Here is a 24925-nt window from a genome sequence, read left to right as displayed (position 1 = left end):
AAAACTGTCAACTTTGAATATGGTTAATAACATTTGTAAATACAAGTACCAGCAATTTGTGTTTATTCCATTCAGACTTACCTGATTTTTAAATGCACTCTGACGGCTGTGAAGACACATTCTTCAGGAAGTGCACTGAATGTGTTGAGTGTCGTCAGTTTTTATGTGACAGTCCCCTTCTCTGTGGATCTTTATACCTCCACCTGGGGCCCATTCCACAAAGGAGGCTAAGAAAAGACCGACTTGAGTTAACCTAACAAACACAGTTCCACAAAATCTATCTTCCAGCTAATGTAATCAGTTCAACTCAAGTCTGTGTTATCAAGATTAGTGTGTGTTCACAGCTTTAAAACACAGGCCGAGATGTCAACCATGGAACACTTCGATTAACAATGTAAATAAGAGAGACTTGATGTTCAAGGCCACAGAGCAGCAGATTAAGTGAGATCAAGCAGATCAAATTGTATGGTGAATAAAAATATAACAAAAAAAAAGGCAATACATCGCCAATAACAGTTCAGGTTGTGCAAAAGATCAACAGAGAGATTGAGTTACCAATGAATATATAAGACTTTAAAGGCTATATATGATATACAGTATGTGCTCATCACTCGTCATTTGTCTCATTACTGTAAAAGAAACCAGATTAAATACCGTTAAAAAATCATTCTACATAATTCACAAACTCATAATTACAACATAATAATAAACTACTTCTGTCTATGTTAGATATGGAAACTTAAAGGGTAACTTCGGTATTTTTCAACCTGGACCCTATTTTCCCATCTTTTTGTGTCTAAGTGACTAAAGGGGACAACGATTTTTGAAATTGGTCCAGTATTGAGCAAGATCGCTTCAGCCGGCAGCCGCGAAACGAGCTGCAATGTAATCCGACGGGGCAAATCGCACCGTCAATGTACGTCCACTAAAAGTTCTTGTTTTTGCCACTGACAGGCTCAGATTGTTATTATAAGTGTCTGACAACATTATGGAAAGGACCCTACAGAGAAATGAAACGTTTTTCTTTACCTTTCGCTTGATCCGGTCTGTGCGTAACCAAGTCTCGTTCAAGTCTCGCGAGAGTTGAGTTGTTGCAGGAAGTTACACACAGACCGGAGGGCAAAAACAAGCACGTTTAGTGGACGTCCAGTCGAGCCATCTGACCGGACCCGGACAATGCAACTGAAAACCGGACAGTCCGGTCGCAAACCGGGCATCTGGCAACCCTAAGCCTGTGGCAAACAGTTATACATCACTACAGTACTGATTCTTATTATGCTGTGACCATGAGGATAAATAAACCATGCTAATGTGAATAATACGAAGTGTGAGAGAGCTCAGTTCTCTTTCATAGCATTCGTTCTGAGGTCTCACTATGGGATACGTCCCCATGCGTATCTTCAGAAGCATTTATTTCACTAAGCCATCCCTGAGTGGCTGGCAGTCGTGATGCGTGCGTCAGGACCCTCCTCCTATATATAGGGCTGACGCTGCATCACTCGTCATTCAATCATCTCTTCTCACTTCAGAAGCTTGTCTCTCTTAACTGTTCACAGACAGAGCACAAAACTCCATCACTAAGCACTAGTTTTCCGCTGTTGTGTTGGGCTTCGTCTTGCCTTCTCCATAGGTAAGAGATTGCGTTCGCTCTAGTCTGTCTCCAAACAATAGGGTTGTTCGCTGTGGTTAGCTCCTCCAGGCTTTCCACACAGCTAATTCCGGCGGCTCGCTTGACCGGCTACCTCACCATCCTGCTCCGACATTTAGCACTCCAGCTCATTTAGCCTCTCCTCACTGTCACTACCGAGGAACAACAACCCAGATAGAGTGATGAGTAGACCCTGAACCCAGCTAGCCAAGGCTGGGGTTCGGCGTTGGATGTCTCTGAGCCGCCCCTCCTGCTGGATTGTGAGGAGGAGGAAGGGTCCATGGGGGAGGAGTTTTTCGTATTCAATGAGGATGAGGATGACTGCTCTTTTGTGTCGCTGACTCAACATGTCAGTGACATCCCCCTCAGCGTGTCGATGATTGCAGGAGTGAGAGAGCGTAAACCACCCGTCTCCGCCGTCAGTGTCAACATGGTGCTGCCCTGAAGCTGGAAATTCCATGGTCTGCCTTTGCAGCGGAGGTCCCCCGATCCCTCTACGAGGGGAAGAAATTGCCCCAGGCCAAGAGGGCTGTGAGGCAGCTCCTCCCGGCTTTCCGGAGCTCCTGGAGGAGTTTTCCTCCTCATGGCAGAAGCGCCCATATTCCAGTAAGGCCCTCATACCAGGGGAGTCTCCCTTGGATTTTGAGGGGATGGAGAGACATGCCTTGGCCTGCCTGCCATCGATGGTGGTAGCCCCCCTCCACCCGACGTTGTTGGCCGCTTCATCCAGCACACCGACCTTGCCCTCCAAAGCAGACCGGTTTCAGTCCACCATGACTGAGAGGACGTATAAGGTGGCACTAATGGCACTAATTGTCACGTCGATCTTCATGGCTTACCAGGCGGAGCTCTACGATGACATGGCTACAAAGCCTGATCCAACCATGTGGGAAGAAATTACCATGGTTACCAACATCTGTCTCCAGGTTCACCTGACCAACCTGTCAGACAAGGAGAAGGAGGACATCCTTGATGTCCCCGTGGTCTCCGAAGGGATCTTCGGCTCCGCACTGGCTGCTATGCAGAAGCGGTGCAAGGCAAAGAAGATGGAGCATGAGGCATTGCAGCTCTGTCTCCCCCGGAAGCCGCCGCCTACGGCGCAACCGTCTCCGGGACAGAATATGGCCCAGGTGGCCGCCAGGCTGAAACCCCCCTTCCGGATCCCCGAGCGCCCAGACGCTCAGGTTCCCATCCCGGTGTCTCCCGGATCTTCTGTGGCGAAGAGTGCCTGGTCCAGGAAAGCCTTCCGCCACACTGCTGCGCAGGCTAAACGGCTGGGTCCGTCTACCAGTCAGCAGGCCAGGGGGAAAAAGAGGCATCTCTCCGGTGGCAGGACACCCCCTGCCCCCCACATGTCTCATAAGCACTCACACTTACAAAATTCCCATAAAGGAATTAAAGTGCCAACTTTGGCACGCATTCCAGGCTTTCAGCCGAGGGCGCAGTTAAATATTTATGACAACAAAGAACAGAGAAAACCCTAACCCTAACCCTAACCCTAACCCCTTAAAACGCCCCCAGGGGGAGCTTCCACTCCCTCGGGGGTGAAACGGGCCAGAAACGCTGTCCCAGCACTAACAGGTTGCGCATGCGCAGTAGCGCCTGGTTGCACAGATGGGCTTCGGCCGCTGGAGGGCAGCGGTATGCCGCTGCACAGGCTCAGCTCATCTCTCCCCTGTCTTTTAGGGGAAAGAGTTTGGTGGCTTGCACAGCATCAGAGTGTATACTGAAGATAATAACCAGCGTTTACAGACTTCAGTGTGCTTCCTTGAATGACGAGTGACGCAGTGTCAGCCCTATATATAGGAGGAGGGTCCTGATGCACGCGTCACGACTGCCAGCCACTCAGGGCTGGTGTAGTGGAATAAATGCTTCTGAAGATACGCATGGGGGCGTATCCCATAGTGAGACATCTCACTCATGCTATTCAGAGAACCGGGGTTACGTAAGTAACCTAAAGTTCTGTTAGCTAGAAAGGCTAACGTTAACCATGGCTATTTTACAAACATATTCGTATGCATATTCCTGCATGCACGGGTGATGTTGCTAGCCACTGTAAGGTAACATTAGTGCTAAAAACAAGTGTGGACAGAGATGGACAGTACAGCTGGTTGGGCACTGGCACTTGCTTGAATGCTACTTACTTTCTGCACTCCTCTAAAAAACCATGCATATCAGTGTTTTTTCTTGTTTTGCATGGTGGTGGCCGTAACCTATTCATTATCCCTTGACCAACGGTACTTTACGCTGCTCCTTGGTCCACTAGCATGCTAAATTACACCCATGTGAAAAGAAGTAAGCGCTCTTACTTTGTTGTGGTGAAATCTATTTCACAATAAAAGTACATTAAGAATTAGCGGCCTGTGACTTGATTTGTGCGGTGAAATGTGCAGGGGTTTCGCGGTGGACAATTTATTCCTCTTCAATATCCTATGCCCTTGGTTTGTATGTGCTTGTGATATGGAATTGAGGGGATAAGAGGATAGAGGAGAGGAGGTTGGTGTTAGGGCTGGGCCAACCTGATCTCACAGAAATATATGAAATGAACACGACTTGGTGGTTAAAATGTTAAGATTCTGTGGTCCCAACATGAAACGGTTATGTGAAGGAGGCACAACTATAAACAGGTAGTAGTATCACACTGAAGTAGAACGGTGGAAAATTTGGGAGTCAAATTTGTATTTGGAGCGAAGGTTTTTCTTATTTAACCATGACCAAAGCCTTTCCCAAATCTTAACCAAGTTGTTTTAGTTGCCTAACCATAACCTTGAGCCAAACCTTAACCAAAGTTGTTTTACTTGCCTAAACTTAACCATAACATTAATCCTAACCTTAACCAAAGATGTTTTAGTTGCCTTAACTTAACCATTAGTCAGCCTGTAGCTGAAAACGCCGTGTCCAATTTGTGCTGTTGCCACAGAATCCAATTTGTGTTATTGTCGCAGGAGCGGTGAGCCACAACAGGGGACCAGCCTCCAACCCAGAGCTATGTACCACAATGCAGACCAGATGATGATTTGGGTTTCTTGATTGTGATTTTGGGTTTCCTTGTATTGGATTTTTTATTTTGTTTGTTCTTTTTTTTTTATATTATCTCATATACAGGGGGACAAGAGGCTGCTCCCATCCAAGGCAGACCTCATAGCTGTAGTAACAAAAATCTTCATGCCATGGCCTATACATTGGGAAAACTTAGAGGTACATATTCAAAATCTACTTTTTAAAACACATTTTCTTACATTTAAGGGAAACTCAGAAGGGAGCCTACCTATCACACCATGAATGCCATGGCAATTTCCCATGGGCTATTTCTCTGGCTTAATTAATAAAATCAACAAAAATGTAGCTTTAACCTTCCTTAATTCACTCGCAACTTTGTTTTGCCGTTCCTTCAAAATCATCATCTTAGTTTCAGTTGCACTTGGTAACCTCCATGTATTTACCTGGTAAATACCTAGTATTTAGGGTGACTGTAAAAGCAAGGGTTAGCTTATTTTTTATTGATAATAGTATTGGTAGTCCTAGTAATACTAAGAGTAATAGTATAATGAGGACCTGGTTTTAAATCCTGTCTCATTCTGTTTCTTGACTACCTCATCTATGGTCTCTCTTTCCATGTGTATCTTTATGTGAAAGAAGTCAAAGATGATGTGTGATTTCTGGCCAACATTTGACCACATTCAGTTTTGATTAATAATCTATACTGTGCAATTTACCTAAAGCACAGTTTATTTGATAAAGTATAAAGCTGGTAGCTTATAGCTTTGTTCATAGAATGCCACTTTACCAATTTTTAAAAAATGTTTGTTATCAGGATGAAGGCATTATGAAAAGAGGTGAATCTATATATAGTGTCTCACTTGCTCCAGTAAAATCAAAAATAATGACACCATTAAATAAAAGCAAAATACTAACATTCTCTTAGTTGTACACTCTTGTGGGCACAATTAAACCATCATTGTTTGGTGAACAAAAGCAGCATTTTAAAAACAGGCAATGTGATACTTTGTTTAATGACCTAATAGACAAAAATGCCATACAATATTTGCATTATATCATAATGAATTTAAAAAAAAAAAATAGATGTAAAGAGGTTATTTATTATTTTTTCTTGTAGAAAGAATACTTCTTGCATGTAATGAACCTAGTCCAAATCTCTATATGAAATACATCCAAAACAGACATATTACATCTGTCAATACACAATGAACATTGAAAGAATGTAACATCTTGAGTTGGTATATTAATTTACTTTGTCTTGGCAGAGCAGGCTCTTTACCTGTTTAGAAATTTCTTTCATTTTCAGCCCATATATAATTGGGTTAAAAACAAAAGAAAAAGAAATCAACAATAAATTCAAAATGAAATTAGCCATTTGTGGTATAGATGTTTCAACTCTGATTTTGATAGTATCATATCCAGACAAGATGGAAAAGTTGATTAAAGCCAGCAGATGGGGCAGACATGTCTGAAGAGCTTTTTTCTTTTCATTTTTTGAGCTTTTGAGAATAATGATCAGGATTTTTGTGTACGTGAACAGTATGAAAAATATAGGTATAAAGTAGAGATTTATCAACATCAACAAACCATATACATTAATCTCTGTTGTGTCTCCACAAGTAAGTTTTGCAACTGAATAAAAATCACAATTAACTTTTTGAATCAAAAGAAACTTGCAGAGTTTTAGTCTAGTTGCCAAAAGGGCTGAGCCTGCCAGTTCACAAGCCGGTAAAAGCCAAGCTAAAACCAGAATAAGTTTGAGAGTTGCTGTTCTCATGATCGTAGGGTATTGCAGTGGTTTACAGATGCATGCATACCTATCAAATGCCATGGCTGTTAACAAGAGGAATTCTGATCCACCAAAAGAGTAATAAAGAAAAGATTGTAAAACACAGAATGGGTACGATATGATCTGTTTTTCAGACAGGAAGTCAATCAAAAGCTTTGGGTAAAAAGTTGTGCTGAAAAGAACAGAATTCATTAATAAAGCCGCTATGAAAATGTACATAGGCTCATGGAGGCTTCTGTGAACACAGATTAGGTACACAATTACTGAATTGCTGCAGATAATGAAAATAAAGATTGTAAGCATGAACACAAAATAAAAATAGCCATACTTGTGCACGTCTACATACCCTCCTAGAGTTAGGTATGTTGTATTTAACCCATCTGCCATGAAGGGAGAATTCTTGGATGTCTGTATTGAAATCAAAGGGATGAACACTGAATGAGAATCGTGCATGACACATAAAAAAATGTCAACTTTGAATATGGTTAATAACATTTGTAAATACAAGTACCAGCAATTTGTGTTTATTCCATTCAGACTTACCTGATTTTTAAATGCACTCTGACGGCTGTGAAGACACATTCTTCAGGAAGTGCACTGAATGTGTTGAGTGTCGTCAGTTTTTATGTGACAGTCCCCTTCTCTGTGGATCTTTATACCTCCACCTGGGGCCCATTCCACAAAGGAGGCTAAGAAAAGACCGACTTGAGTTAACCTAACAAACACAGTTCCACAAAATCAAACTTCCAGCTAATGTAATCAGTTCAACTCAAGTCTGTGTTATCAAGATTAGTGTGTGTTCACAGCTTTAAAACACAGGCCGAGATGTCAACCATGGAACACTTCGATTAACAATGTAAATAAGAGAGACTTGATGTTCAAGGCCACAGAGCAGCAGATGCTCATCAAATTGTATGGTGAATAAAAACATAACAAAAAAAAAGGCAATACATCACCACTAACAGTTCAGGTTGTGCAAAAGATCAACAGAGATTGAGTTACCAATGAATATATAAGACTTTAAAGGCTATATATGATATACAGTATGTGCTCATCACTCGTCATTTGTCTCATTACTGTAAAAGAAACCAGATTAAATACCGTTAAAAAATCATTCTACATAATTCACAAACTCATAATTACAACATAATAATAAAGTACTTCTGTCTATGTTAGATATGGAAACTTAAAGGGTAACTTCAGTATTTTTCAACCTGGACCCTATTTTCCCATCTTTTTGTGTCTAAGTGACTAAAGGGGACAACGATTTTTGAAATTGGTCCAGTATTGAGCGAGATCGCTTCAGCCGGCAGCCGCGAAACGAGCTGCAATGTAATCCGACGGGGCAAATCGCACCGTCAATGTACGTCCACTAAAAGTTCTTGTTTTTGCCACTGACAGGCTCAGATTGTTATTATAAGTGTCTGACAACATTATGGAAAGGACCCTACAGAGAAATGAAACGTTTTTCTTTACCTTTCGCTTGATCCAGTCTGTGCGTAACCAAGTCTCGCTCAAGTCTCGCGCAAGTTGAGTTGTTGCAGGAAGTTACACACAGACCGGAGGGCAAAAACAAGCACGTTTAGTGGACGTCCAGTCGAGCCATCTGACCGGACCCGGACAATGCAACTGAAAACCGGACAGTCCGGTCGCAAACCGGGCATCTGGCAACCCTAAGCCTGTGGCAAACAGTTATACATCACTACAGTACTGATTCTTATTATGCTGTGACCATGAGGATAAATAAACCATGCTAATGTGAATAATACGAAGTGTGAGAGAGCTCAGTTCTCTTTCATAGCATTCGTTCTGAGGTCTCACTATGGGATACGTCCCCATGCGTATCTTCAGAAGCATTTATTTCACTAAGCCATCCCTGAGTGGCTGGCAGTCGTGATGCGTGCGTCAGGACCCTCCTCCTATATATAGGGCTGACGCTGCATCACTCGTCATTCAATCATCTCTTCTCACTTCAGAAGCTTGTCTCTCTTAACTGTTCACAGACAGAGCACAAAACTCCATCACTAAGCACTAGTTTTCCGCTGTTGTGTTGGGCTTCGTCTTGCCTTCTCCATAGGTAAGAGATTGCGTTCGCTCTAGTCTGTCTCCAAACAATAGGGTTGTTCGCTGTGGTTAGCTCCTCCAGGCTTTCCACACAGCTAATTCCGGCGGCTCGCTTGACCGGCTACCTCACCATCCTGCTCCGACATTTAGCACTCCAGCTAAATGTCGACAGCCGGTGCTCGTCTCTGCAAGTGTGGGATTAAGATATAGAGTAAAGACACACACCAGGTCTGCTCCGCTTGCCTCGGGCTGGAACACGCCCGGGCAGCTATCGATTTTCCCGGCTCATGCGGACATTGTAGCCGGATTACAATGAAGAGCCTCCGGCATCAGCTAGCTTGCCAAGCTAGCCTCTCGGAGCGCGATCCTCTCCTCACTGTCACTACCGAGGAACAACAACCCAGATAGAGTGATGAGTAGACCCTGAACCCAGCTAGCCAAGGCTGGGGTTCGGCGTTGGATGTCTCTGAGCCGCCCCTCCTGCTGGATTGTGAGGAGGAGGAAGGGTCCATGGGGGAGGAGTTTTTCGTATTCGATGAGGATGAGGATGACTGCTCTTTTGTGTCGCTGACTCAACATGTCAGTGACATCCCCCTCAGCGTGTCGATGATTGCAGGAGTGAGAGAGGGTAAACCACCCGTCTCCGCCGTCAGTGTCAACATGGTGCTGCCCTGAAGCTGGAAATTCCATGGTCTGCCTTTGCAGCGGAGGTCCCCCGATCCCTCTACGAGGGGAAGAAATTGCCCCAGGCCAAGAGGGCTGTGAGGCAGCTCCTCCCGGCTTTCTGGAGCTCCTGGAGGAGTTTTCCTCCTCATGGCGAGAGCGCCCATATTCCAGTAAGGCCCTCATACCAGGGGAGTCTCCCTTGGATTTTGAGGGGATGGAGAGACATGCCTTGGCCTGCCTGCCATCGATGGTGGTGGTCCCCCTCCACCCGACGTTGTTGGCCGCTTCATCCAGCACACCGACCTTGCCCTCCAAAGCAGACCGGTTTCAGTCCACCATGACTGAGAGGACGTATAAGGTGGCACTAATGGCACTAATTGTCACGTCGATCTTCATGGCTTACCAGGCGGAGCTCTACGATGACATGGCTACAAAGCCTGATCCAACCATGTGGGAAGAAATTACCACGGTTACCAACATCTGTCTCCAGGTTCACCTGACCAACCTGTCAGACAAGGAGAAGGAGGACATCCTTGATGTCCCCGTGGTCTCCGAAGGGATCTTCGGCTCCGCACTGGCTGCTATGCAGAAGCGGTGCAAGGCAAAGAAGATGGAGCATGAGGCATTGCAGCTCTGTCTCCCCCGGAAGCCGCCGCCTACGGCGCAGCCGTCTCCGGGACAGAATATGGCCCAGGTGGCCGCCAGGCCGAACCCCCCCCTTCCGGATCCCCGAGCGCCCAGACGCTCAGGTTCCCATCCCGGTGTCTCCCGGATCTTCTGTGGCGAAGAGGGCCTGGTCCAGGAAAGCCTTCCGCCACACTGCTGCGCAGGCTAGACGGCCGGGTCCGTCAACCAGTCAGCAGGCCAGGGGGAAAAAGAGGCATCTCTCCGGTGGCAGGACACCCCCTGCCCCCCACATGTCTCATAAGCACTCACACTTACAAAATTCCCATAAAGGAATTAAAGTGCCAACTTTGGCATGCATTCCAGGCTTTCAGCCAAGGGCACAGTTAAATATTTATGACAACAAAGAACAGAGAAAACCCTGTGTGTTCCCCCCTTAAAATGCCCCCGGGGGGAGCTTCCACTCCCTCGGGGGTGAAACGGGCCAGAAACGCTGTCCCAGCACTAACAGGTTGCGCATGCGCAGTAGCGCCTGGTTGCACAGATGGGCTTCGGCCGCTGGAGGACAGCGCTATGCCGCTGCACAGGCTCAGCTCATCTCTCCCCTGTCTTTTAGGGGAAAGAGTTGGGTGGCTTGCACAGCATCAGAGTGTATACTGAAGATAATAACCAGCGTTTACAGAGTTCAGTGTGCTTCCTTCCTGATAGAGTATATGCACGCGTCACGACTGCCAGCCACTCAGGGCTGGTGTAGTGGAATAAATGCTTCTGAAGATACGCATGGGAGCGTATCCTATAGTGAGACATCTCACTCATGCTACTCAGAGAACCGGGGTTACGTAAGTAACTTAAAGTTCTGTTAGCTAGAAAGGCTAACGTTAACCATGGCTATTTTACAAACATATTCGTATGCATATTCCTGCATACACGGGTGATGTTGCTAGCCACTGTAAGGTAACATTAGTGCTAAAAACAAGTGTGGACAGAGATGGACAGTACAGCTGGTTGGGCACTGGCACTTGCTTGAATGCTACTTACTTTCTGCACTCTAAAAAACCATGCATATCAGTGTTTTTTCTCATTTTGCATGGTGGTGGCCGTAACCTATACATTATCCCTTGACCAACGGTACTTTACGCTGCTCCTTCGTCCACTAGCATGCTAAATTACAGCCATGTGAAAAGAAGTAAGCGCTCTTACTTTGTTGTGGTGAAATCTATTTATTCCTCTTCAATATCCTATGCCCTTGGTTTGTATGTGAGTGCTATATGGAATTGAGGGGATAAGAGGATAGAGGAGGGGAGGTTGGTGTTAGGGCTGGGCCAACCTGATCTCACAGAAATATATGAAATGAACACGACTTGGTGGCACGTAAAATGTTAAGATTCTGTGTTCCCAACATGAAACGGTTATGTGAAGGAGGCACAACTATAAACAGGTAGTAGTATCACACTGAAGTAGAACGGTGGAAAATTTGGGAGTCAAATTTGTATTTGGAGCGAAGGTTTTTCTTATTTAACCATGACAAAAAGCCTTTCCCAAATCTTAACCAAGTTGTTTTAGTTGCCTAACCATAACCTTGAGCCAAACCTTAACCAAAGTTGTTTTACTTGCCTAAACTTAACCATAACATTAATCCTAACCTTAACCAAAGATGTTTTAGTTGCCTTAACTTAACCATTAGTCAGCCTGTAGCTGAAAACGCCGTGTCCAATTTGTGCTGGTGCCACAGAATCCAATTTGTGTTATTGTCGTAGGAGCAGTGAGACACAACAGGGGACCAGCCTCCAACCCAGAGCTATGTACCACAATGCAGACCAGATGATGATTTGGGTTTCTTGATTGTGATTTTGGGTTTCCTTGTATTGGATTTTTTATTTTGTTTGTTCTTTTTTTTTATATTATCTCATATACAGGGGGACAAGAGGCTGCTCCCATCCAAGGCAGACCTCATAGCTGTAGTAACAAAAATCTTCATGCCATGGCCTATACATTGGGAAAACTTAGAGGTACATATTCAAAATCTACTTTTTAAAACACATTTTCTTACATTTAAGGGAAACTCAGAAGGGAGCCTACCTATCACACCATGAATGCCATGGCAATTTCCCATGGGCTATTTCTCTGGCTTAATTAATAAAATCAACAAAAATGTGGCTTTAACCTTCCTTAATTCACTCACAACTTTGTTTTGCCGTTCCTTCAAAATCATCATCTTAGTTTCAGTTGCACTTGGTAACCTCCATGTATTTACCTGGTAAATACCTAGTATTTAGGGTGACTGTAAAAGCAAGGGTTAGCTTATTTTTATTGATAATAGTATTGGTAGTCCTAGTAATACTAAGAGTAATAGTATAATGAGGACCTGGTTTTAAATCCTGTCTCATTCTGTTTCTTGACTACCTCATCTATGGTCTCTCTTTCCATGTGTATCTTTATGTGAAAGAAGTCAAAGATGATGTGTGATTTCTGGCAACATTTGACCACATTCAGTTTTGATTAATAATCTATACTGTGCAATTTACCTAAAGCACAGTTTATTTGATAAAGTATAAAGCTGGTAGCTTATAGCTTTGTTCATAGAATGCCACTTTACCAATTTTTAAAAAATGTTTGTTATCAGCATGAAGGCATTATGAAAAGAGGTGAATCTATATATAGTGTCTCACTTGCTCCAGTAAAATCAAAAATAATGACACCATTAAATAAAAGCAAAATACTAACATTCTCTTAGTTGTACACTCTTGTGGGCACAATTAAACCATCATTGTTTGGTGAACAAAAGCAGCATTTTAAAAACAGGCAATGTGATACTTTGTTTAATGACCTAATAGACAAAAATGCCATACAATATTTGCATTATATCATAATGAATTAAAAAAAAAAATAGATGTAAAGAGGTGATTTATTATTTTTTCTTGTAGAAAGAATACTTCTTGCATGTAATGAACCTAGTCCAAATCTCTATATGAAATACATCCAAAACAGACATATTACATCTGTCAATACACAATGAACATTGAAAGAATGTTAATTTACTTTGTCTTGGCAGAGCAGGCTCTTTACCTGTTTAGAAATTTCTTTCATTTTCAGCCCATATATAATTGGGTTAAAAACAGAACCACAGGAAATCAACAATAAATTCAAAATGAAATTAGCCATTTGCGGTATAGATGTTTCAACTCTGATTTTGATAGTATCATATCCAGACAAGATGGAAAAGTTGATTAAAGCCAGCAGATGGGGCAGACATGTCTGAAGAGCTTTTTTCTTTTCATTTTTTGAACTTTTGAGAATAATGATCAGGATTTTTGTGTACGTGAACAGTATGAAAAATATAGGTATAAAGTAGAGATTTATCAACATCAACAAACTATATACATTAATCTCTGTTGTGTCTCCACAAGTAAGTTTTGCAACTGAATAAAAATCACAATTAACTTTTTGAATCAAAAGAAACTTGCAGAGTTTTAGTCTAGTTGCCAAAAGGGCTGAGCCTGTCACTTCACAAGCCGGTAAAAGCCAAGCTAAAACCAGAATAAGTTTGAGAGTTGCTGTTCTCATGATCGTAGGGTATTGCAGTGGTTTACAGATGCATGCATACCTATCAAATGACATGGCTGTTAACAAGAGGAATTCTGATCCACCAAAAGAGTAATAAAGAAAAGATTGAAAAACACAGAATGGGTACGATATGATCTGTTTTTCAGACAGGAAGTCAATCAAAAGCTTTGGGTAGAAAGTTGTGCTGAAGAGAACAGAATTCATTAATAAAGCCGCTATGAAAATGTACATAGGCTCATGGAGGCTTCTGTGAACACAGATTAGGTACACAATTACTGAATTGCTGCAGATAATGAAAATAAAGATTGTAAGCATGAACACAAAATAAATATAGCCATACTTGTGCACGTCTACATACCCTCCTAGAGTTAGGTATGTTGTATTTAACCCATCAGCCATGAAGGGAGAATTCTTGGATGTCTATTGAAATCAAAGGGATGAACACTGAATGAGAGTCATGCATGACACATAAAAAACTGTCAACTTTGAATATGGTTAATAACATTTGTAAATACAAGTACCAGCAATTTGTGTTTATTCCATTCAGACTTACCTGATTTTTAAATGCACTCTGACGGCTGTGAAGACACATTCTTCAGGAAGTGCACTGAATGTGTTGAGTGTCGTCAGTTTTTATGTGACAGTCTTCTTCTCTGTGGATCTTTATACCTCCACCTGGGGCCCATTCCACAAAGGAGGCTAAGAAAAGACCGACTTGAGTTAACCTAACAAACACAGTTCCACAAAATCTAACTTCCAGCTAATGTAATCAGTTCAACTCAAGTCTGTGTTATCAAGATTAGTGTGTGTTCACAGCTTTAAAACACAGGCCGAGATGTCAACCATGGAACACTTCGATTAACAATGTAAATAAGAGAGACTTGATGTTCAAGGCCACAGAGCAGCAGATTAAGTGAGATCAAGCAGATCAAATTGTATGGTGAATAAAAATATAACAAAAAAAAAGGCAATACATCGCCAATAACAGTTCAGGTTGTGCAAAAGATCAACAGAGAGATTGAGTTACCAATGAATATATAAGACTTTAAAGGCTATATATGATATACAGTATGTGCTCATCACTCGTCATTTGTCTCATTACTGTAAAAGAAACCAGATTAAATACAGTTAAAAAAATCATTCTACATAATTCACAAACTCATAATTACAACATAATAATAAACTACTTCTGTCTATGTTATATATGGAAACTTAAAGGGTAACTTCGGTATTTTTCAACTTGGACCCTATTTTTCCATCTTTTTGTGTCTAAGTGACTAAAGGGGACAACAATTTTTGAAATTGGTCCAGTATTGAGCGAGATCGCTTCAGCCGGCAGCTGTGAAACGGGCTGCAATGTAATCCGACGGGGCAAATCGCACCGTCAATGTACGTCCACTAAAAGTGCTTGTTTTTGCCACTGACAGGCTCAGATTGACAGGCCTGACAGGCCTGTTGCTACGGCTAACTAGCTAAACTGTACTAATAAAGCCGCAATGAAAATGTCAATCCAAGCTAGCACAGCAGTGTCCATCTGACCAGTAGTGATAGTCAGCTCAGCACCACACAACTGGATGATATTTATCCACGTCATCCACATGTGCCTACGGTAGCCTGTGGCAACAGTTACACATCACTACAGTACTGAGCTTTGTTCTCTTCCATAGCATTCGTTTTGATGTCTCACTATGGGATACGTCCCCATGCGTATCTTCAAAAGCATTTATTTCACTAAGCCAGCCCTGAGTGGCTGGCAGTCGTGATGCATTCGTCAGGACCCTCCTCCTATATATAGGGCTGACGCTGCGTCACTTGTAATTCTGTCACCTCGCTTCAGAAGCTTGTGTCTCGCCTGTTGCTACGGCTAACTAGCTAAACTGTACACAGAGCGCAAAACGTTTGCTCTAGTCTGTCTCCAAACAATAGGGATGTTTGCTGTGGTTAACTCCTCCAGGCTTTCCACACAGCTAATTCCGGCGGCTCGCTTGACTGGCTACCTCACCATCCTGCTCCACCTGGGTTAGCTTTGGCTCTTATCACTCCAGGTATTAGCCACCGTTTAGCATTCCAGCTAAATGTCGACAGCTGCAAAGCTGGCCCACACCATGGGGGAAGAGAAAACCGGTGCTCGTCTCTGCAAGTGTGGGATTAAGATATAGAGTAAAGACACACACCAGGTCTGCTCCGCTTGCCTCGGGCTGGAACACGCCCGGGCAGCTATCGATTTTCCCGGCTTATGCGGACATTGTAGCCGGTTTACAATGAAGAGCCTCCGGCATCAGCTAGCTTGCCAAGCTAGCCTCTCGGAGCGCGATCCTCTCCTCACTGTCACTACCGAGGAACAACAACCCAGATAGAGTGATGAGTAGACCCTGAACCCAGCTAGCCAAGGCTGGGGTTCGGCGTTGGATGTCTCTGAGCCGCCCCTCCTGCTGGATTGTGAGGAGGAGGAAGGGTCCATGGGGGAGGAGTTTCTCGTATACGATGAGGATGACGATGACTGCTCTTTTGTGTCGCTGACTCAACATGTCAGTGACATCCCCCTCAGCGTGTCGATGATTGCAGGAGTGAGAGAGGGTAAACCACCCGTCTCCGCCGTCAGTGTCAACATGGTGCTGCCCTGAAGCTGGAAATTCCATGGTCTGCCGATGCAGCAGAGGTCCCCCGATCCCTCTACGAGGGGAAGAAATTGCCCCAGGCCAAGAGGGCTGTGAGACAGCTCCTCCCGGCTTTCCGGAGCTCCTGGAGGAGTTTTCCTCCTCATGGCGAGAGCGCCCATATTCCAGTAAGGCCCTCATACCAGGGGCGTGTCCCTTGGATTTTGAGGGGATGGAGAGACATGCCTTGGCCTGCCTGCCATCGATGGTGGTGGCCCCCCTCCACCCGACGTTGTTGGCCGCTTCATCCAGCACACCGACCTTGCCCTCCAAAGCAGACCGGTTTCAGTCCACCATGACTGAGAGGACGTATAAGGTGGCAGCGGTGGCGGTGATGGCACTAATTGTCACGTCGATCTTCATGGCTTACCAGGCGGAGCTCTACGATGACATGGCTACAAAGCCTGATCCAACCATGTGGGAAGAAATTACCATGGTTACCATCTGTCTCATGGTTCACCTGACCAACCTGTCAGACAAGGAGAAGGAGGACATTCTTGATGTCCCCGTGGTCTCCGAAGGGATCTTCGGCTCCGCACTGGCTGCTATGCAGAAGCGGTGCAAGGCAAAGAAGATGGAGGATGAGGCATTGCAGCTCTGTCTCCCCCGGAAGGCGCCGCCTACGGCGCAACCGTCTCCGGGACAGAATCCAGCCCCGGTGTCTCCCGGATCTCCTGTGGCGAGTGCCTGGTCCAGGAAGGCCTTCCGCCCCACTGCTGCGCAGGCTAGCCGGCCGGGTCCGTCTACCAGTCAGCAGGCCAGGGGGAAAAAGAGGCATCTCCCCGGTGGCAGGACACCCCCTGCCCCCCACATGTCTCATAAGCACTCACACTTACAAAATTCCCATAAAGAAATTAAAGTGCCAACTTTGGCACGCATTCCAGGCTTTCAGCCGAGGGCGCAGTTAAATATTTAAACAACAAAGAACAGAGAAAACCCTGTGTGTTCCCCCCTTAAAACGCCCCCGGGGGGAGCTTCCACTCCCTCGGGGGTGAAACGGGCCAGAAACGATGTCCCAGCACTAACAATTGCGCATGCGCAGTAGCGCCTGGTTGCACAGATGGGCTTCGGCCGCTGGAGGGCAGCGGTATGCCGCTGCACAGGCTCAGCTCATCTCTCCCCTGTCTTTTAGGGGAAAGAGTTTGGTGGCTTGCACAGCATCAGAGTGTATACTGAAGATAATAACCAGCGTTTACAGACTTCAGTGTGCTTCCTTGAATGACGAGTGACGCAGCGTCAGCCCTATATATAGGAGGAGGGTCCTGATGCACGCGTCACGACTGCCAGCCACTCAGGGCTGGTGTAGTGGAATAAATGCTTCTGAAGATACGCATGGGGGCGTATCCCATAGTGAGACATCTCACTCATGCTACTCAGAGAACCGGGGTTACGTAAGTAACCTAAAGTTCTGTTAGCTAGAAAGGCTAACGTTAACCATGGCTATTTTACAAACATATTCGTATGCATATTCCTGCATACACGGGTGATGTTGCTAGCCACTGTAAGGTAACATTAGTGCTAAAAACAAGTGTGGACAGAGATGGACAGTACAGCTGGTTGGGCACTGGCACTTGCTTGAATGCTACTTACTTTCTGCACTCCTCTAAAAAAACATGCATATCAGTGTTTTTCCTCGTTTTGCATGGTGGTGGCCGTAACCTATTCATTATCCCTTGACCAACGGTACTTTACGCTGGTCCTTGGTCCACTAGCATGCTAAATTACACCCATGTGAAAAGAAGTAAGCGCTCTTACTTTGTTGTGGTGAAATCTATTTCACAATAAAAGTACCATTAAGAATCAACGGCCTGTGACTTGATTCGTGGGGTGAAATGTCCAGGGGTTTTGCGGGGGACAATTTATTCCTCTTCAGTATTGTAGGGGACATGTCCCCTGTGTCCCTCCTGCTTCCTATGCCCTTGGTTTGTATGTGAGTGCTATATGGAATTGAGGGGATAAGAGGATAGAGGAGGGGAGGTTGGTGTTAGGGCTGGGCCAACCTGATCTCACAGAAATATATGAAATGAACACGACTTGGTGGTTAAAATGTTAAGATTCTGTGTTCCCAACATGAAACGGTTATGTGAAGGAGGCACAACTATAAACAGGTAGTAGTATCACACTGAAGTAGAACGGTGGAAAATTTGGGAGTCAAATTTGTATTTGGAGCGAAGGTTTTTCTTATTTAACCATAACCAAAGCCTTTCCCAAATCTTAACCAAGTTGTTTTAGTTGCCTAACCATAACCTTGAGCCAAACCTTAACCAAAGTTGTTTTACTTGCCTAAACTTAACCATAACATTAATCCTAACCTTAACCAAAGATGTTTTAGTTGCCTTAACTTAACCATTAGTCAGCCTGTAGCTGAAAACGCCGTGTCCAATTTGTGCTGTTGCCACAGAATCCAATTTGTGTTATTGTCGCAGGAGCGGTGAGACACAACAGGGGACCAGCCTCCAACCCAGAGCTATGTACCACAATGCAGACCAGATGATGATTTGGGTTTCTTGATTGTGATTTTGGGTTTCCTTGTATTGGATTTTTTTTTTTGTATTATCTCATATACAGGGGGACAAGAGGCTGCTCCCATCCAAGGCAGACCTCAGACCCTCAGAAGGGAGCCTACCTATCACACCATGAATGCCATGGCAATTTCCCATGGGCTATTTCTCTGGCTTAATTAATAAGATCAACAAAAATGTAGCTTTAACCTTCCTTAATTCACTCGCAACTTTGTTTTGCCGTTCCTTCAAAATCATCATCTTAGTTTCAGTTGCACTTGGTAACCTCCATGTATTTACCTGGTAAATACCTAGTATTTAGGGTGACTGTAAAAGCAAGGGTTAGCTTATTTTTATTGATAACAGTATTGGTAGTCCTAGTAATACTAAGAGTAATAGTATAATGAGGACCTGGTTTTAAATCCTGTCTCATTCCATTTCTTGACTACCTCATCTATGGTCTCTCTTTCCATGTGTATCTTTATGTGAAAGAAGTCAAAGATGATGTGTGATTTCTGGCCAACATTTGACCACATTCAGTTTTGATTAATAATCTATACTGTGCAATTTACCTAAAGCACAGTTTATTTGATAACGTATAAAGCTGGTAGCTTATAGCTTTGTTCATAGAATGCCACTTTACCAATTTTTAAAAAATGTTTGTTATCAGCATGAAGGCATTATGAAAAGAGGTGAATCTATATATAGTGTCTCACTTGCTCCAGTAAAATCAAAAATAATGACACCATTAAATAAAAGCAAAATATTAACATTCTCTTAGTTGTACACTCTTGTGGGCACAATTAAACCATCATTGTTTGGTGAACAAAAGCAGCATTTTAAAAACAGGCAATGTGATACTTTGTTTAATGACCTAATAGACAAAAATGCCATACAATATTTGCATTATATTATAATGAATTAAAAAAAAAAAAAAATAGATGTAAAGAGGTGATTTATTATTTTTTCTTGTAGAAAGAATACTTCTTGCATGTAATGAACCTAGTCCAAATCTCTATATGAAATACATCCAAAACAGACATATTACATCTGTCAATACACAATGAACATTGAAAGAATGTAACATCTTGAGTTAGTATATTAATTTACTTTGTCTTGGCAGAGCAGGCTCTTTATCTGTTTAGAAATTTCTTTCATTTTCAGGCCATATATAATTGGGTTAAAAACAAAAGAACAAGAAATCAACAAGAAATTCAAAATTAAATTAGTCATCTGCGGTATAGATGTTTCAACTCTGACTTTGATAATATCAAATCCAGACAAGATGGAAAAGTTGATTAAAGCCAGCAGATGGGGCAGACATGTCTGAAGAGCTTTTTTCTTTTCATTTTTTGAACTTTTGAGAATAATGATCAGGATTTTTGTGTAGGTGAACAGTATGAAAAATATAGGTATAAAGATGAGATTTATCAACACAAAAAACCCATATACTTGAATCACTTTTGTGTCTCCACAAGTAAGTTTCGCAACTGAATAAAAATCACAATAAAATCTTTTACTCAAAAGAAACTTGCAGAGTTTTAGTCTAGTTGCCAAAAGGGCTGAGCCTACCAGTTCACAAGCCGGTAAAAGCCAAGCTAAAACCAGAATAAGTTTGAGAGTTGCTGTTCTCATGATCGTAGGGTATTGCAGTGGTTTACAGATGCATACATACCTATCAAATGACATGGCTGTTAACAAGAGGAATTCTGATCCACCAAAAGAGTAATAAAGAAAAGATTGAAAAATACAGAATGGGTACGATATGATCTGTTTTTCAGACAGGAAGTCAATCAAAAGCTTTGGGTAGAAAGTTGTGCTGAAAAGAACAGAATTCATTAATAAAGCCGCAATGAAAATGTACATAGGCTCATGGAGGCTTCTGTGAACACAGATTAGGTACACAATTACTGAATTGCTGCAGATAATGAAAATAAAGATTGTAAGCATGAACACAAAATAAATATAGCCATACTTGTGCACGTCTACATACCCTCCTAGAGTTAGGTATGTTGTATTTAACCCATCAGCCATGAAGGGAGAATTCTTGGATGTCTGTACTGAAATCAAAGGGATGAACACTGAATGAGAATCATGCATGACACATAAAAAACTGTCAACTTTGAATATGGTTAATAATATTTGTAAATACAAGTACCAGCAATTTGTGTTTATTCCATTCAGACTTACCTGATTTTTAAATGCACTCTGACGGCTGTGAAGACACATTCTTCAGGAAGTGCACTGAATGTGTTGAGTGTCGTCAGTTTTTATGTGACAGTCTTCTTCTCTGTGGATCTTTATACCTCCACCTGGGGCCCATTCCACAAAGGAGGCCAAGAAAAGCCTGGCTTGAGTTAACCTAACAAACTTATCAGGGATGACACAGTTCCACAAAGCCAATCTTCCAGCTAATGTAATCAGTTCAACTCAAGTCTGTGTTATCAAGATTAGTGTGTGTTCACAGCTTTAAAACACAGGCCGAGATGTCAACCATGGAACACTTCGATTAACAATGTAAATAAGAGAGACTTGATGTTCAAGGCCACAGAGCAGCAGATGCTCATCAAATTGTATGATGAATAAAAATATAACAATAAAAAGGCAATACATCGCCACTAACAGTTCAGGTTGTGCAAAAGATCAACAGAGAGATTGAGTTACCAATGAATATATAAGACTTTAAAGGCTATATATGATATACAGTATGTGCTCATCACTCGTCATTTGTCTCATTACTGTAAAAGAAACCAGATTAAATACAGTTAAAAAATCATTCTACATAATTCACAAACTCATAATTACAACATAATAATAAACTACTTCTGTCTGTGTTAGATATGGAAACGTAACTTTAAGCCTAACATATTTAAAGAAGCAAATTATCTTACTTGTCTTCTTCTCTTAGAAGGCTGATATTTTTCCATTTTACATCATAGCTGTAGTAACAAAAATCTTCATGCCATGGCCTATACATTGGGAAAACATAGAGGTACATATTCAAAATCTACTTTTTAAAACACATTTTCTTACATTTAAGGGAAACTGTCTCAAGTTAAATAAAAAGAGTTGAATGAGAGTCTGAACCTGACAAGAATATACTTCATTATGTAGCTAACTGGCCGACACAAGAGACATTTTATTTATAAGCCTTTGAAAAGCCATTTTGTGTTGGGGAACAATGAAGTGTTTAACTGTAGCTTAGGCATCTGATCACGAAACTATCAGCCAAGTCGAGTGTCAATCCAAGCTAGCACAGCAGTGTCCATCTGACCAGTAGTGATAGTCAGCTCAGCACCACACAACTGGATGATATTTATCCACGTCATCCACATGTGCCTACGGTAGCCTGTGGCAACAGTTACACATCACTACAGTACTGATTCTTATTGCGTTGTGACCATGAGGATAAATAAACTGGTAATGCTAATGTGAATGATACGAAGTGTGAGGGAGCTTTGTTCTCTTCTATAGCATTCGTTTTGATGTCTCACTATGGGATACATCCCCATGCGTATCTTCAAAAGCATTTATTTCACTAAGCCAGCCCTGAGTGGCTGGCAGTCGTGATGCATTCGTCAGGACCCTCCTCCTATATATAGGGCTGATGCTGCGTCACTTGTAATTCTGTCACCTCGCTTCAGAAGCTTGTGTCTCACCCGTTGCTACGGCTAACTAGCTAAACTGTACACAGAGCGCAAAACGTTTGCTCTAGTCTGTATTCAGAATAGAGTGTATTCTCGGATTGTGGGGGGCTAGTTAGAATGTTCATCCACCGTACGGAGCTCCGGCAAGAAGCAGACAGGAGGCAGGAGACAGTTCAACCTTTATCTAGCTCTTCAGTATGGAATGGATACATACACTGAATGGATGTAAGTAAGTAAGTATGGTTTTCCTTAAGGAAGAAATGAGAAAGAATATACAGTATAAGTAACCTACTGCACATGCAATCTAACAATGATGCCAGCTAGGCTAACCACGTAAGCTAAACATCAGTAAATTAGCTAAACATGCTAATGGTGCGCAATGATAAATCTGAGGCAAACTTCCCAGCAATATAAAAAGGAGAGATATCCTCATAAAAGTAACATTAATCTAACATTAATCCCTGAGTGATAACATAAATATCCCCTCCATATAATGCAAAAGAACGGACAACTCACGTTTCACTCACGCATACTTTGGAGGCATAAAACGGAGCATAAACAAATCTCCCGTTGCTAGGCAACCAACACAGAAAGGGAGGGGGAGCACTAGCTCGTGCATTAACTAATTTAAGCTAGCAAACAGCTCAAAAGAGTGGGAATTTAGTACAAGTCTGTCTCCAAACAATAGGGATGTTTGCTGTGGTTAACTCCTCCAGGCTTTCCACACAGCTAATTCCGGCGGCTCGCTTGACCGGCTACCTCACCATCCTGCTCCACCTGGGTTAGCTTTGGCTCTTATCACTCCAGGTATTAGCCACCGTTTAGCACTCCAGCTAAATGTCCCCGTTCTTGAATGACGGGTGACGCAGTGTCAGCCCTATATATAGGAGGGTCCTGACGCATGCGTCACGACTGCGAGCCAGTCAGGGCTGGCGTAGTGGAATAAGTCTTTCTGAAGATTTGCATGAGGGCGTATCCCATAGTGAGACATCTCACTCATGCTACTCAGAGAACCAGGGTTACACAGGTAACCTAAGGTTCCGTTAGCTTGGAAGACTAACGTTAAAGGAATAGTTCACCGAAAAAAAGGAAATTCAGTCATAACTACTCACTCCCATGCCAGTAGAAAATCAGGTAAAGTTTGTTAGTCCATACAACAGTTCCGGAGATCCCCGGAAGAAGTACATTGCAGCTTTCTCCAAAACAACTGAAGTTGCTGGAGACCTGTATTTAGTCTTCAAAAAATAATGGAAAATAACCATAAAATGGCTCCATGCAGCTCATACAACATACTCCAAAGTCTCTTGAAGCCAACAAATCCCAGAGTGACTTGAAAAGGCCGATATTTACACTATTATTTAGCTGAAATCGCCACTCTAGCTGTTGATGTCACGTTTGCGCGCACGCCTCGTTAGGAAAGACTAGCTCGAATTAGCAGAAACAAGACTTCCGGTTTGGCTATTTAGCCTTCAAAATAAAAGCGTGAGATTTGAAAATAGGTAGAAATACCATTTTAAACCAATTACTTTGTATTTAATCATCATATTCAATAAGTGAGAACCCATATTAATGTTTGATGTATAATTACAATGAAAAATGCCACAAAATGTGCCATTTTTAACTATAAACGCTGCATGTATTACACTGTGCAGAATGGAGACTGAAGTGTACATCAAACGGTGCAATTTATTCCTCTTCAGTATTGTAGGGGAAATGTCCCCTGTGTCCTTCCTGCTTCCTATGCCCTTGGTTTGTATGTGCGTGTTATATGGAATTGAGGGGATACGGGGATAGAGGCAGGGACGTTAGTGTTAGGGCTGGGCCAACCTGATCTCATAGAAATATATTAAATGAACACGACTTGTTAATAAATAAAAAATTAAGTGTTGGTGGCACGTAAAATGTTCTGTGTTCCCAACAAGAAACATTACGTGAAGGAGGCACAATTATAAACAGGATGTAGTCTTACATTGAGGTAGAATGGTGGAAAGTTTGTGAGTCAAATTTATATTTTTAATGAAGGTTTTTCTTATTTAACCATGACCAAAGCCTTTCTCTAATCTCAACCAAGTTGTTTTAGCTGCCTAACCATAACCATGATCCAAACCTTAACCAAAGTTGTCTTACTTGCCTAAACTTAACCATAACATTAATCCTAACCTTAACCAAAGCTGTTTTAGTTGCATTAACTTAACCGTTAGTCAGCCTGTAGCTGAAAACGCCGTGTCCAATTTGTGCTGTTGCCACAGAATCCACTTTGTGTTATTGTCGCAGGAGCGGTGAGACACAACAGGGGACCAGCCTCCAACCCAGAGCTATGTACCACAATGCAGACCAGATGATGATTTGGGTTTCTTGATTATGATTTTGGGTGTCCTTGTATTAGATTTTTTTTTTGTTTTTTGTTTTTTTATCTTATCACATGTACAGGGGGACAGGGGCTACTCCCATCCAAGGCAGACCTCAGACCATCAGGAGGGAGCCTACCTATCACACCATGAATGCAATGGCAATTTTTTTTTTTTTTTATATATATATAGTTTATTTGATAGGGACAATGCAAATTAACATAGTACCACCTCAACTCGTTACAAACAAGTTGATGCAACTGATGTTCCGCATACAGAGATTATAGCGATTGCTAGTTTCTTTTATTAAGGGGAAAGTATCAAGGTTACATACAATTATAGAACATTATTTAAATACAGGAGAGAAAAAAAAGAGAAAAGTCAAATCATGAAATAATTACAGATGCATACAGCTCT

General features: G+C 42.6%; 3 protein-coding genes across 3 annotated transcripts; all 3 read right to left on the bottom strand.

The window, feature by feature from the left end:
* Positions 1 to 5891: 5891 nt before the first annotated feature.
* On the bottom strand, positions 5892 to 6824 carry LOC139933260 (olfactory receptor 6N2-like). Its single transcript, XM_071927326.2, has one exon. It carries the CDS (start codon positions 6822 to 6824, stop codon positions 5892 to 5894), a length of 933 nt encoding a protein of 310 aa, XP_071783427.2.
* A 5997-nt stretch (positions 6825 to 12821) lies between these two features.
* Positions 12822 to 13754, bottom strand: LOC139931966 (olfactory receptor 6N2-like). The gene has a single exon (XM_078286158.1). The coding sequence runs from the start codon at positions 13752 to 13754 to the stop codon at positions 12822 to 12824; it is 933 nt and encodes a 310-aa protein (XP_078142284.1).
* Positions 13755 to 19614: 5860 nt separating this feature from the next.
* LOC139931962 (olfactory receptor 6N2-like) lies at positions 19615 to 21511 on the bottom strand. The gene is made up of 2 exons (XM_071925610.2): positions 21493 to 21511; positions 19615 to 20549 (listed from the first exon to the last, which is right to left on the bottom strand). The coding sequence occupies exons 1-2, from the start codon at positions 21509 to 21511 to the stop codon at positions 19615 to 19617; spliced, it is 954 nt and encodes a 317-aa protein (XP_071781711.2).
* Positions 21512 to 24925: the final 3414 nt, after the last annotated feature.

Source organism: Centroberyx gerrardi, chromosome 10, assembly GCF_048128805.1.
Source record: "Centroberyx gerrardi isolate f3 chromosome 10, fCenGer3.hap1.cur.20231027, whole genome shotgun sequence".
Lineage (NCBI taxonomy): Eukaryota > Metazoa > Chordata > Actinopteri > Beryciformes > Berycidae > Centroberyx > Centroberyx gerrardi.
This window is presented reverse-complemented; position numbering and strand designations above follow the sequence as displayed.

Bases quoted from the DNA above. Each gene is read 5' to 3' on its own strand.
- LOC139933260 (XM_071927326.2), bottom strand. From the start codon at position 6,824: ATGGCAGATGGGTTAAATACAACATACCTAACTCTAGGAGGGTATGTA.
- LOC139931966 (XM_078286158.1), bottom strand. From the start codon at position 13,754: ATGGCTGATGGGTTAAATACAACATACCTAACTCTAGGAGGGTATGTA.